At 40.8% G+C, this 14,230-nt stretch overlaps 1 protein-coding gene across 1 annotated transcript in view; it reads right to left on the bottom strand.

Moving 5' to 3' along the window:
* The window catches only part of LOC108434943, a 52,095-nt gene that overhangs the window by 23,074 nt on the left and 14,791 nt on the right, over positions 1-14,230 (bottom strand). Inside the window, exons 2-5 of the mRNA XM_037544568.1 lie at positions 6,009-6,041; positions 5,234-5,548; positions 1,287-1,613; positions 929-1,213 (exon numbers count right to left, since the gene is read on the bottom strand). Of these exons, the coding sequence (XP_037400465.1) occupies positions 929-1,213; positions 1,287-1,613; positions 5,234-5,548; positions 6,009-6,041 (960 nt within the window). The remainder of the gene's footprint in view (positions 1-928; positions 1,214-1,286; positions 1,614-5,233; positions 5,549-6,008; positions 6,042-14,230) is intronic.

Here is a 14,230-nt window from a genome sequence, read left to right as displayed (position 1 = left end):
CCAAAATCTCTTGGTCTGCTGAAGCATTAAGAGGGGCAGAGCCCAAATCCTGAAAAACAGCCCCACACCATAATCCCCCCTCCAGTCCAGTCGCAGCACTTTACACCACTGCATTCGATGCTTTGCACAGCGCTTGGTGATGTAAGGCTAGGATACAGTTGCTCAGCCATGGAAACCCATTCACGAAGCTCTCTACGCTCTTCTTGAGCTCTCTATGCTGTCCTTTGTGGCTCTTCTGAAGGCCACATGAAGTTTGGAGGTCTGTGGCAATTGGCTCTGCAGAAAGTTGCTGACGTAATATTCACTGACCCTTAATCCAGCTACACACTATCAGTGCAGAGAAGATTTGACATTAAGGCTGTTTCCCAACCGAGTTTGTTTGCTTAAGTCTGAACCGGAGTTTGTTTCTGTGATATTGTATCCTTTCAATTTGCAAATGCTAATTTTGCATGAAAATATGCATGTATCACAGTTAAAGCAATAACAATAAAAAATTTTCCTTGATATTTGTTGACATTGATTTGTCACTTGTAAATGAAACCAATCTAGTCACTGAAGCAGTATGTTATGAGATCCATCAGCCAAAGTCAAAAACATTTTTTTAAAAATTTCTTTTATTAATAGGGATTCTTGGGTATTCACAGACCACTTTTAGACTATGTCACAGATTCTTGTTAAGAGTAATTCCAGACTTTTGCAAAAAATCTTAATTGGGTTTGTGAGTAATAGTGCTATGCTAACATCTTCACATGCCTGCTTTCAATGTGAACTGAAAATAAAGGTCAATCTGATGTGTTTTACACTTGAATTTTTAAATAGCCTGGAACAAATCATTTATGATAAACTAGGGCAGAGTTTGTAGAAACATGCTGAGATCAGACAACTACTACTGTTAGAGAGTGAGCTTGTTATGAACTTACTAACTTACCCACTGTGAGATCTGTGGAGCTGCTCCTGGAGGATGTGATGGAGCTACTTCCCTGGAATGAATAGTCACAGCTGTACTGACCCTGATGTGAGGAATCCACAGTCAAAACAAATGTTGTTGAAGATTCAGCTGTTTGGGATTCTATCGATTGCCCATTTCTATACAAACGAAAGTCTGCAGAGATGCAGGTTGGGCTCGGCGAGACACATCTGAACTGAACAGCCTCTCCAGCAGATACAGTAGAGTGAGAAGAGGTCAGGGTGAGTGAGGGACTCTGTAGGACATCTGTTAAAGGAATATGATCAGTAATGTTGTCAATGCATTTAAAAAGTAAACTGATGTTAAAAGTATTACTTACTTGAGCAAACAACTGCAGCATCTTCTTCATGTCCACAGTTCTCCTTTCCAAATCCACCATGTGAACATTGAGTTAAGTAGCTCTCAGTGCCACTACATCCAACATCATCCAGCCATGTTGGTTCACTTCCCTGACCAAAATGGGCACTGTGTGGTGCGCTGACTGCTTTGCCACATCCCATCTGTCTGCACACCACCTCTGCATCATTGATGTCCCAGTCATCATCACATACTGTTCCCCACTGGCCGTTGTGCTGGATTTCCACTCTGCCACAACAGCGACTCTCACCATTCACCAACCTGATCTCATCAGGACCTGATTTATTATCTAAAACATAAATGTCTCTATCAGTCAGTGAAAATTGGTGGTGCCAGTTTTCTCAGTAAGTTAGCAATGGAAACAGTAGCTGTAAATTTACTAGAGACGCAAGATATGGAGATTTAACAGATGATGACATAAAAGCTCATAACACTATATATAATATCAAATCTATATGTATTTAGTTTACTTTCTGCCATTTTAACTTTCTATTCTTCCAATCTTAAAACCAGTTACAGCTGTTCCCAACAAAAGCTTCCCAAAGAAGTCACTGACATTTTGTTCTCCTTCAAATTGAAATTAACATTCATGTAAGTTAAAAAAGGACAAGTTTTTAAAATTGTTTCCAAAATAATGAAAAGCTTCAGAGAAAAACGCGACTCTAATCATCTTGAAGACCACCAAACCTGCCCCTATCAGATAAACAGTGTTTAAAGCTTTCATCTTTGAGAAAGAGAAGAAAATCAAATTTGAAAGTTGTGAAGTCCTAATGATATATAAAGAAAACCAAATTAAACAAATGAGACAAAAATATTAGACTTAGTCATTTCTTTATTGAGGAAAAAGATCTGTGAGTGGCAAAAGTATGTGAACTGTATGTTACTGCATAAGGGGGTCACATCAGATACTGAAAGCAAAGGTTCACATATTTTATGCCACTCACAGATCTGTAATCATTTTGATCATTTTCCTCAATAAATGAATTACTAAGTCTAATATTTTTTGTACCATTGGTGTAACTTGGTTCTCTTTGTCTAGCATCAGGACTTGTGTGAATATTTGATTAAATTTTAGATCAAATTTATGCAGAAATATAGAAAATTCTAAAGAGTTTTTTCAAGCACCACTGTACTTCTGCAGCTTTCTTTAAGAAACTAAAAGTGAGTCTCCTAAAAGGAATGGAAGCTGTAATAAAGGTAAAAAGTGGGCACAGTAAATACTGAAAAATACTGACATTTAGTTGGTGTGACTGAAATGTAATTTTCTGGAAATTAAATAAATGGCCAGTCTCCAATCTTTGAACAGTAATCCTGTGTCATTTATTTTAAATAATAGTAAAATCTAGAACCTAGACTTCTGGTCAGTGTTTCACCCAGCAACAGATTAATCAAATGATTGCACTAGAGTAACACAACTGTTTTGTGATCCCTGGTGTTGCTACAGCCATCTATCAAAAAGAGAAATATAGCCAACATTGTGGCACCAGCAGTAATAGTGTGACAATGGTGTGAGCATGTTATAGTAACCGCAGGACTGGGCTTTCATTGAAGGAATAATCATTTTGTTACAGCATACCTCTCTCTAGTTTGTACAGTCATGGCACAACTAAGAAATAAGTGACTTCTTCCTTGACATACAGCTAATCCAAATTACATCACCCAAATATTGTGTCAAACCTTCCTCACGTTTTTGTACAAATAACCTTTGTACAAAAAGTTATTTTATCCCAGCTGGAGTTGTAGGCTCTTTATGCAAGCATTGGGCATTGTTTGCAAAAAATATATATATATATATATATATATAATAAAAACATTGCTTTTTGATGTCTTGCACAACATATTAAATCTTTCTGGGTTTTTTTGGAATGCTTGTTCCATCATGTACAAAGATGGCATCCACAAGCTCAGAAGCACTTATGAAAGCAGGATATTTACATATGTGCAAGCTCAGTGAGTTCACTGCATACGTCTCTATATTTTAGGTTTGAACAAAAGTTTATTGTCTACATGAACGAGAAACATTAACAAATGTGTTATAACTTTGCAAACTAAGCTATGTCCAGATGTTCATTTTAGTCTTACATGATGGATTGTCAAATTGAAAGGGGAACTGTTCCTTAAGTGTATGAAACTATGCACTGGCTTTGATCACTGGTAATTGCTAATTGTTTGCTAATTAGATTACCACTGGAAACTGGTAATCAGATTTTCTTTCCCCAAATATATTTTTATTTGGTTTTCAACCATTACAAGCAATATCTTTGCACTTAACATATGAAGTAGAAAGCTATAAGCATCTTAATAATCATAATGTACTAGAAAGAGATTGTATGAGAATCTTCTTCTTCTTCTTCTTTCGGCTGCTCCCTTTAGGGGTCGCCACAGTGGATCATCTGCCTCCATCTTGCCCTATCCATTGCCTCCTTTACTTTCACACCAACCATCTCCATGTCCACCTTCACTACATCCATAAACCTTCTCTGAGGTCTACCTCTTCTCCTTCTACCCAGCAGCTCCATCTCCAACATTCTTTGCCCAATATATCCACTATTCCTCCTCAACACATGTCCAAACCATCTCAACCTGGCCTCTCTGGCTTTATCTCCAAACTGCTCCACCTTCACTGTCCCTCTGATCTGCTCATTTCTAATCTTGTCCATCCTTGTCACTCCCAACAAAAATCTTAGCATCTTCATCTCCGCCACCTCCAGCTCAGCCTCCTGTCTTTTAGACAGAGCCACAGTCTCCAAACCATACATCATAGCAGGACGCACTACTGTCTTGTAAACCTTCCCTTTCACTCTTGCTGCTATCCTTCTGTCACACATCAGCCCTGACACCCGTCTCCACCCACTCCATCCTGCCTGCACCCTCTTCTTCACCTCTTTTCTACACTGTCCATTGCTCTGGATGGTTGACCCAAGATATTTGAAGTCATCCACCTTTTGCATCTTCACCTTTCCACCTGCCTCCCTCTCATTCACACACATGTAAATGCTTTTACATATTTATACAGTATTTTATTTAATTTTCAGTGTATTTAGCTGCATGACACACAGTGCACCAAAAAATCTTTCTACTTTATATAGGCTATTCATTGATTTGCGGGATTTCTCTATACGCATGCATCTGCCTGATCCTGTCTGAAGGGGTCTGATTTCCGCAACACTGAAAATTTGAACACTAAATATTGCTGAGCCAGGATATTCTGCCCACTTAGGATTGGCTGGATCTAATACTCTTTTTCCCTTATTGTCCATCAAAGTTTTATCCCTTGTCGTTTTCTTCCTGCTACTGGCCATCAGTGCTCATCTATTCTCTTTGTATTACTACACCCTCATTATGTAAGACTAATTGGTCATTTTCATGTTTTTCTTGATTTGTTAACTTTTTAAGCATTTTTCTTTGTTTACTTGCTGTATTTTCATTTTTACTTGTTAATTTTTTACTGTGCTTTCATTGGCTGTTGCAGGAATCTGTTCAGATTGAGTTGTTGATCAGCTTACACTAGTTTACACTCAGAGTCGAGTCAAAAAAATCAAATGTTTGATAAACTCTGACTTGTCAGAAATATAATCGGGAGACCAAAAATATCTGTGTGAGTCTGTGCCCCTCAAACACGACTCGATTCACTCTACAACTGTCGACTCCAACAGACCCAAAAATCTGCAGACTAGAGCCGACCAGCACAGGCTCAGAATCAGGGCTAAAATTGGGGTAAAAGTGAGGTGTTAGCCCAGCTTTAAATTAAAGTACAATGGAAGGTAAATGCTTTATGCGCTCTATTAAATTCTTCATTCTTCTTTCTCTGGATCTATTTCTGTCATGTTACTGTTGTTGCTCCTGGTTTCAGACTTACATCAGTTTTAAGATCAAGATTTCAGTGTTATGACATAAAAATTAGTTTACCTGAGCAAGTCACACCAGCGTCTTCACCATGACTACAGTCGTGTTTGCCAAATCCTTTATGACTGCATGCTGTGATAGAGCTTTCACTTCCAGAACAACCAACATCATCCAGAAGTATTGGGTCACTTCCCTGACCAAAGTGGGCACCGTGAGGGGCGCTGACCGCTGTGCCACATCCCATCTCTCTGCACACCACTGCTGCATCATTCATGTCCCAGTCATCATCACATACTGTTCCCCACTGGCCGTTATGATAGATTTCCACTCTACCAGAACAGACCCCGTACGTATTGACAAGTCTTATATTTAAGCTGTCTGTCACAGAGGGAGAAAAATGCACAGCTTTATGAACAGACATGATTTTATTAGGTTCTAATTTAACATGCAACAAAAAAATGGCTAAACATTGGATTCTGTTTTCCACTATGTTGTAGAGATGGGCAGTATGTCTGTATTTTATCATTATACATTTTGTTATCATGATAATATGCATTTCTGAGCATTTGCGTAAAATGGAAATATGTTGAACTTTTCCACCATGAGGAGTAGCAGACTTCATCACCCTGCAATCCATTATGCTCCACATGATGTGGCAGAGTTCTCCAATGAAATTAATAGAATGTAACGTAGCAAAGGTATAAGTGGACGCATGTCATTAAAGAACACTGACCAACAGCACCCCTTATATGTTACTACATGAGAAGACACATCACATAATCTGATCAGTCCTCTATTATATGCATATTAATTTCAAATCAGCAGTTTGGAAACTTACCAGCCAACATGGTACCATCAAGAACAATGACTGCTGAAACAAAAAAAGATTTTTCCTTAAATCAGTGACAAACATAGTTGATCAGTGAGGCAATAATCTATAATTGTACAGTTATTTCCAAATGAGGGTCAATATTTTTTTGTCTTTTTACAGCAGGGTTCACCTGTCTTATCCTCAAAGGGCTGGTGTGGCTACTGGTTTTCATAATAACCAAGCATGAGCTTACATCATATTACTATTCAGGAATGAGACCCACTCATAAAAAAGGTGGAATCAGGTATACTTCTGCTTGACTGGTATGAAAACCTGTAGCCACACTGGCCCCTTATGGGTAAACGTTTTTTACAGCATTGACAAGTTCAACACTAATATGAGGAAGTTGCAGAAACCATTTCCATGTAAGGATTGGGATAAAGAAATAAACTGTCTTATATGGGCTGGATTGAAAATAAAATGGTGAAAATTAAGTTATAAATAATAACAGCTTAAATTAAAAGGATAACAGTAGGTAAGAGTGATTTTGTTTAGTGCTGAAGACAAAAGATTTTTACATAAAGACATTACAAAAGCAATTATTACTAAACCCGTGTTAACAGTTAAAAGCATCTCATTTACTTTAGATAATGCCTGTGAATTCTTGAGAGCTTGTTGTGACTGAAAGTCATCATTTGTTTTGGGGCTTTTGTGACAATACTTTTGCTCAAACTAAAAATTTAATGCTTTACGTTTCCCTAACAGGGGAAACAAGTCTTCATTTATTTTCACATACTTCCAGTGCATGTATCTACTCCAAGTGTACGCACACAGTTTTTTTACTTTTTGCTTATTAAAGTGAACAGACAATGTACTCTTAAGCATAAACATAGATTTGTTTTAAAAATGAAATTGATAGAGAACTATTTACACACCACACAAGAATAACAATGGAAACAAACGGGTTACATTTTTGAAATGCCCAGTGGAAAATTTGCATATTGGGAATTGTTTTACATTGTGGTAGATACAGTTAAGCAGACTCTCTTTATGACTTCAATATGCCCTAACATGTTAGCCTAACCATTAGCATAATTAACAGGTGACAGATTCAAACAATCAGGTTTTGGTTTTTCATTGTTCAGGACGAGTTTTGTGGGGACAAACATCACTCATATATAGCGGTCACACTGTATGTCGAACACAAGGCCTGCAGCACAGTCCTATCTTTAAGGGTCCAGCCTGCACTGCCTGCTGCCAACAGAGGTGAATGGCAGCAAGCTGTCCAGCCTGTACCACCTGCTGTCAGCAGAGGGTGATGGTGGCAAGGGGCCATAACTTCAGGGAACTCCAATTCCCACAAGCCCTCAGACTGACTAGGTCTAAATATACCTGCGGATTCCTCTACTTAAGGCTTTGGCAGAAATTGCCCCCAAAACTAAAGAGAGAATAAAAGAGGGCTGCAATGAATCTCCCAAAGCTACTTAAAGCCAAAAAAAAGGTCTTGAGTTACAAACAGCTTCAAGAAATAAAAAAGGTGTTTACTCCACCAAGAGCAAACAGCTCAAACAAAGTCTACCTTCCCTTCGTTCTTACAGAGGAGGTGTATTTTGCTTTCTCTTTCTTTTATTTCACCGTTCTAGTTCAGTCTTTGTCTTTGATCGCGCTGGTTTCAGCATTTCTTTTGTTTTCCTGCCTTTTCAATTATCTGTTGTCACCTGTGATCAGGACAGTATCTATTAGTGGTGGGAATCTCTTGGCACCTCACGATTCGATTTGATTATGATTCAGAGGCTGTGATGCGATTATAAAACAATTATTGTTATATTTTTTTCTATACAGGATTTATTTTTTCTCACTGTGTGATGACTTGCTAGTTCTAAAGCAAAGTATAATAGTCCACAATAAATTACCTTCCAATATCTTTTTTTTAATAAACCAAACGGAAGTGATGTGGTAAGTAAATTGGAAGGCTCTCATTCACTGCGTGAATGAGAATGTTTGGAGCACATGAGACGCTGCTGCCACTCATCTGTGATAAAATGAGCAGTTACAGTGAAATAAGATCCTGTGATAATGGATGTACACTCAGCACGTTACAGCCGTCCTGCCTGTTTTCTTTAATGACGGCATAACTTCACATTTGATCTCATTGTAGAGAGTCAGGGGTCACTGTGTCAATAAAATATCTTTGAGACCGGACATGCGAACACTTAAAGACAAATGGATTTATTCACATTTAGAAGCTCCTGGTATGTTAAATCTGCAACGAGAAACTGTACAACACTACAGTTGTGAAGATGAAGTCACTTCTCTATCAAATTTCCCCATTCCACCTTAAAAGGTGCAGCAGTTACATTCGGCACCTCAGTCATAATTTAAGATGGAATGGAAAAATTCAAACAAGAAGCTGGAGAATAAGAAGCCACTTCAGCCTTCTCCAAACATAACAAACTGAGTTATTGCCAGTTATTTTTGTTTGGTTTTGTTTTTCCGATTGATTTTGAGAAATTGAGAGATTCTCTGTGTAACTGTTGTTATAACTCTTTTCAATTGACTGTTGTCTTCTGTCTTACCCTGCTTCATTAATCTGATAGTATTCTTGTGTGGTGCACCTGTGTGATTAGATCAGGTTCCATGAAATTTGCCCTTGCATATTATCCAACTAACTGTACTGACAGGCATGTGTTAGACCTTTGCTAGGGCTCTGTAACTGTGTTGTGTAAAAATAGTGTCCCTGAGAACTTCAGGAAGGTCTTTCAACAAGAGTCCTCATTGTTGCATGAAATTTTCCTAACCAGGTGGACAAGGTTTAACTTGCATGAGAATATTTTTATTTTTGCATGTCACATGTGTAATGTGTAGAATTTTCATTTTTATTTTTATTTTTTTTCATTTTTACTTTTTTAAAAATGCAAATAATAATATATGTATATGAATTTAAATGTTTGTAAGTACAAAGTTGAAAAACATTTACGTGATCCCCAGTGTGATGGCATGTTCCCAGTTTAGTCTAGCAAGTGCTCTGACCCAGTACTGAATCACTTATGTTCGTCTAAATGAGAAACACTAGGCAAGATATAGAATAGCCTTATGAATTAAGGACTTGTGACATTCTTGAACTGAGAAATGTGGCTTGAAATCCCTTCATGTGTAAGTTTGCTCTGGTTATGAAAAAGTTTTTCCATTCTTACTTGATACAGGATTTTAACCTTTGAACAGTTCAGGGTCTCTTGTCTTATTTCTTGTTTCATAGTGTTTTCAGTAGGTAAAAGGTCTGGACTGCAGGCAGGCCAGTTTAGCACCCAGAGTCTTTAACTACAGAGCCATGCTGTTGTAATATGAGCAGAAGGTGGTTTGACATTGTCTTGCTGAAATAATCAAAGCCTTCCCCGAAAAAGACGTTGTCTGAATGGCAGCATATGTTGCCATAACGTATATATCATTCAGCATTAATGGAGCCTTCACAGATGTGCACATCACCCATGCCATGTGCACTTATGCCCCTCTATATCATGAATATATATCATGAATACTGGCTTTTGAACTGTGCACTGATAACAAGCCTAAAGGTCTTTAGCCAGAAGGATGCGTCATCTATGATTTACACAAAAAAATAAATAATTAATTTAGATTAGTCAGAGCACAGGACACTTTTTGCCTCAGTCCATTTCAAATGAGCTCAGGCCCAGAGAAGATGGCAGCATTTCTGGATCTTGTTTATTTACAGTTTCTTCTTTGCATTTTAGAGTTGTAATGAGCATTGTGGATGCAGTGATGAACTGTTTTCACAGACAGTGGTGTTCAGAAGTGTTTCTGAGCCCATGCAGTGATTTCCATTGTAGAATCATGTCCATTTTTAATGCAGTGCTGCCTGAGGGCCCAAAGATCTTGGCTAACCAATACTGGTTTTTGGCCTTGTCCCCTGCATACAAAGATTTATCCAGATTCTCTGATTCTTTTAATATTATTATGTACCATAGATGATCAAATCTGCATGTTTTTGTTTCTTGTTCTTTTACGTTGAATCTTAAATAGTTGCACTATTTGATCATGCAGTGTTGCACAGAGTGGTGAACTCCACCTCATCTGAGATGCCCTTTTAGATAGATAGATAGATGGATAGATAGATACTTTATTGATCCCGAAGGAAATTTAGCAGCCAATAGCAGACTCACAACACGGTACAGTAACCGTAACAAGGGTGGAGACATATAACAATAAATATACCAGATCCTATCTACAGGCATATATACAAATAGACAATACAACAATCTGTGATGATATCTATATCTGCAATAATGACTGTACAATAATTTACAGGTAACGGCATATGACCACACTGAATGAATAAATAAATATGTGCATATATTGTACCAAATAAAGTGTCTAGTGTCCAGATGTGCAAGATGCGCAATGAGGTATGTAGAAAGTGCACTATGTGCTGCACGCTGTGTGTGCAGATGAATGTGCAGATGAATAGAGAAACACAAGATAAGCATGAGATTCAGATTCAGCCCTCCTCTCTCTCTCCATCCTTCTCTGCTGGCCCCCCTGGGAAGAGTTGAAGAGCCTGATGACCCTGGGGACAAAGGATCTCCTGAATTTGTCGGTTGAGCAGCTCTGTGACAGCAACCTGCCACTAAACATGCTCCTCCTGTCCATGATGATGGTGTGCAGTGGGTGGCCATCATCCTCCATAATGGAGAGCAGTTTGTGTAATGTCCTTCTCTCAGCCACCTTGACCACAGAGTCCAGTTTCGCACTGACCACTGAATCCGCTCGCCTGACCAGCTTGTCCAGTCGCATCTTGTCTCTCCTTTTTATGCTTCCTCCCCAACACTGCACAGCATAAAAAAGACAGCTGGCAACCATGGTCTGATAGAACATCTGCAGGAGCTTCCAACAGATGTTAAAGGACCTCAGCCTCCTCAGGAAGTAGAGCCTGCTTTGACCCTTCCTGTACAGGATGTCTGTGTTGGCTGACCAGTCCAACCTATCATCCAGTAGCAGCCCGAGATACCTGTAGGTCATTACCCTCTCCATTTCAACCCCCTCAATAGATTGGCTGTGTGTGTGGCCTAACGCTGCAAAAGTCCACTACCATCTCCTTGGTCTTGGCAGTGTTCAGAAGCAGGTTGTTCCCATGGCACCACTCCACAAAGTCTTTCACCAGGGTCTTGTACTCCTCCTCCCTTACACAAGCCACAATGGCAGTGTCATCCGAAAACTTCTGCATGTGGCACGTCAGTTGTCCTGAAAGTCTGAGGTGTACAGTGTGAACAAAAATGGGGAAAGTACAGTCCCTTGTGGTGCTCCTGTGCTGCTGACCACAGTCTCTAAAGTACAGTCCTTCAGCCTGACATACTGAGGTCTGCCAGTGAGGTAGTCAGTAATCCAAGAGACCAGGTGTGGATACACTTGCATGTTAACCAGTTTGTCTCTCAGTTGGACGGTATTAAAGGCACTGGAAAAATTAAAGAACATGGCTCTTACAGCACAACCACCCTTATCCAGATAAGAGTGGGCACGATGGAGGAGGTACAGCATGGCATCCTCCACTCCCACTTTCTCCCTGTAGGCGAACTGCAGGGGGTCTGTTGCGTGTCGAACCTGGGGTCTGAGAAGGTGTAGAAGAAGGTGCTCCAGTGTCTTCATGACATGGGATGTTAGAGCAATAGGCCTGAAGTTATTGAGTTCACTGGGTCACCCCCTCTAGGGTACTGGAATGATGCATGATGTCTTCCACAGTGTGGGAACCCTCCCCAAGCGCAGACTCAGATTGAAGATGTGCTGTAGTTAGTCTAGGACATACTTTGTCCGCACTAGCTGCCTTCCTTGTATGGAGTTTCCTCAGCTCACCTCTAACTTGATCTGCAGTGAAGATGTGCAGAGGGGGAGGGGGGTGCTATAGCGGTGCTGCAAATCCCATCAGATGCTTTGATGTGTGAAGAGGGGGTAGAGGGGCTTGTGATGTCTGTGCAGTCAGCGTTTGGGAGGGTGGATGATTATCAATAGGAGCAGATGAGGTGTTGATGTCCAGGCACACAGAGACTGAAGCGGCAGGAGCTGAGAAAAGGGAGGGTGTGGTGGTGACTGCTGGACATACAGGCGCTGTGGAGATCGGAACAGGGCAGTCAAACCATTTATAGAAGATGTTGAACTCATTGGCTCTTTCTGCATCAACGTCTAATGCACTGTCCATCCTCTGCTTACAGCCTGTAATGGTCTTCATACCATTCCATACCTCTCTCATGTTATTCTCCTTTAACTTCTGCTCCACCTTCATCCTGTAGGACTCCTTGGCCTCTCGCAATTGGACTTTGATCTCCCTCTGTATGTTCCTAATCTCCTCCTGGTTGTTGACTTTAAAGGCTCTCTTCTTCTTATTCAGCAGACCTTTGACATTGCTGGTTATCCAGGGCTTGCAAAGCAGCATACAGTTTTCACTGGAACAACAATGTCCATGCAAAAGTTCATGTAGTCCGTCATGCAGTGTGTAATCCCCTCGATGTCATCCCCATATAGCTCCTGCAGTACACTCCATTCCGTGGACTCAACAATCCCTGAGAGCCGCTTCAGCTTCAGGAGACCATTTCCTGAAGGAGCATGTGGTTACAGGCTGTCTCCGGACATGGGGTTTGTACTGCAGGTAGACCAGGTTGTGGTCAGATTTTCCCAGAGGGGGCAGGGGTGTGTTGCGATGTATGCATACTTCACATTGGCGTAAATGAGATCGGTTGTCCTGTTCTTCCTAGTGGGGCAGTCTACATACTGGTAAAAAGATGTGAGCACTGAGTCCAGTGTAACATGATTAAAATCACCAGAGATGGCAATGAAAGCCTCAGGGTGCTGGGTCTACAGTCTCGTGATAGCATGTATGACGTCACACGCCATCTCAGCGTCCGTGCAAGGGGGAACGTAAACACAAACAGCGATGGCATGTGATAACTCCCTAGGCACATAATAGGGGTGAAGACATACTGCCATCAGTTCAACATCCTGACTGCAGATTATCTCCTTTACAGTCACCTGTCCTGGGTTACACCATCTGATGTTAACAAAAAGCATGAGTGCCCACCATTGCTTTTGCTGCTCACTTTAGCATCCCTGTCCACTCTCACGGTGGTGAAGCCGGGAATGTCCACATTAGCACCAGGAATGTTGCCAGTTAGCCACGTTTCCGTGATACATAAATGACTATATTCCCAGTATAAATGTAGATTCCAAACCAGTGCCACTAGTTCGTCTGTCTTGTTGGCCAAAGAGTTCACATTCCCCATCACCACCGAAGGAATAGATGGTTTGTACCTCCAGCGTAGCCTTTAGCTTAGTGCCAGCTCTGCACCCCCAAAAGGTCCTCCACAGCTCCCCCTTGAATGGGGTGCGTTGTGCCTGCATGACCATTTGTTCACAGCGTTAGCATCTCTTCACGTGTGTAAGCTAAGTTATTTCTACCCATATGCATGAAAATAGGCTCATGTCCTTCGTACAAACAGAACTGTCGCTAAAAAGTAATATACGCAAACAGAAAAGAGAAAAACTAAGAAAAAAGGGCAAAAACAGTACACAAAATACAAAGCCTAGGCCCTTGCGGCAGAAACTGGCTCTTGGCATGTGGAATGTAACCTCACTGGGGGGGAGGAGCCGGAGCTTGTGCGGGAGGTTAAGAGGTACCAACTAGATATAGTTGGGCTCACCTCCACCCACAGTGTCGGCTCTGGAACAAACTCCTGGATAGGGGTTGGTCCCTCTCCTACTCAGGGATTGCACAGGGTGAGAGGCCGTGCAGTTGGAGTTTGTCCCGGTGGACGAGAGGGTCACCTCAATGAGAATTAAAATCACAGAGAAGAAAACTCTGACTGTTGTGTGTGCTTATGCACCAAACAACAGGTCAGAGTATTTGGACTTCTTGGAGTGAGTGGGTGGGGTTCTGGAAAGGGTCCTGCCTACAGACTCCATAATCTTACTGGGGGACTTCAATGCTCATGTTGGCAATGACTGGGAGACCTGGAGAGGTGTGATTGGGAAGAACGGCCTGCCCGATCTAAACTCGAATGGTGAATTGTTATTGGACTTCTGTACCAAGCATGGATTGTCCATAACAAACACCAAGTTCAAATACAAGGATGTTCATAAGTGTACAAGGTACCAGAGCTCCTTAGGTCAGAGGTCAATGATCAACTTTATTGTCGTTTCATCTGATTGGGACCATATGTTCTGCACACTCAGGTAAAGAGAGGTGCTGA

This window comes from Pygocentrus nattereri, chromosome 14 (genome assembly GCF_015220715.1).
Source record: "Pygocentrus nattereri isolate fPygNat1 chromosome 14, fPygNat1.pri, whole genome shotgun sequence".
Classification (NCBI taxonomy): domain Eukaryota; kingdom Metazoa; phylum Chordata; class Actinopteri; order Characiformes; family Serrasalmidae; genus Pygocentrus; species Pygocentrus nattereri.
This window is presented reverse-complemented; position numbering and strand designations above follow the sequence as displayed.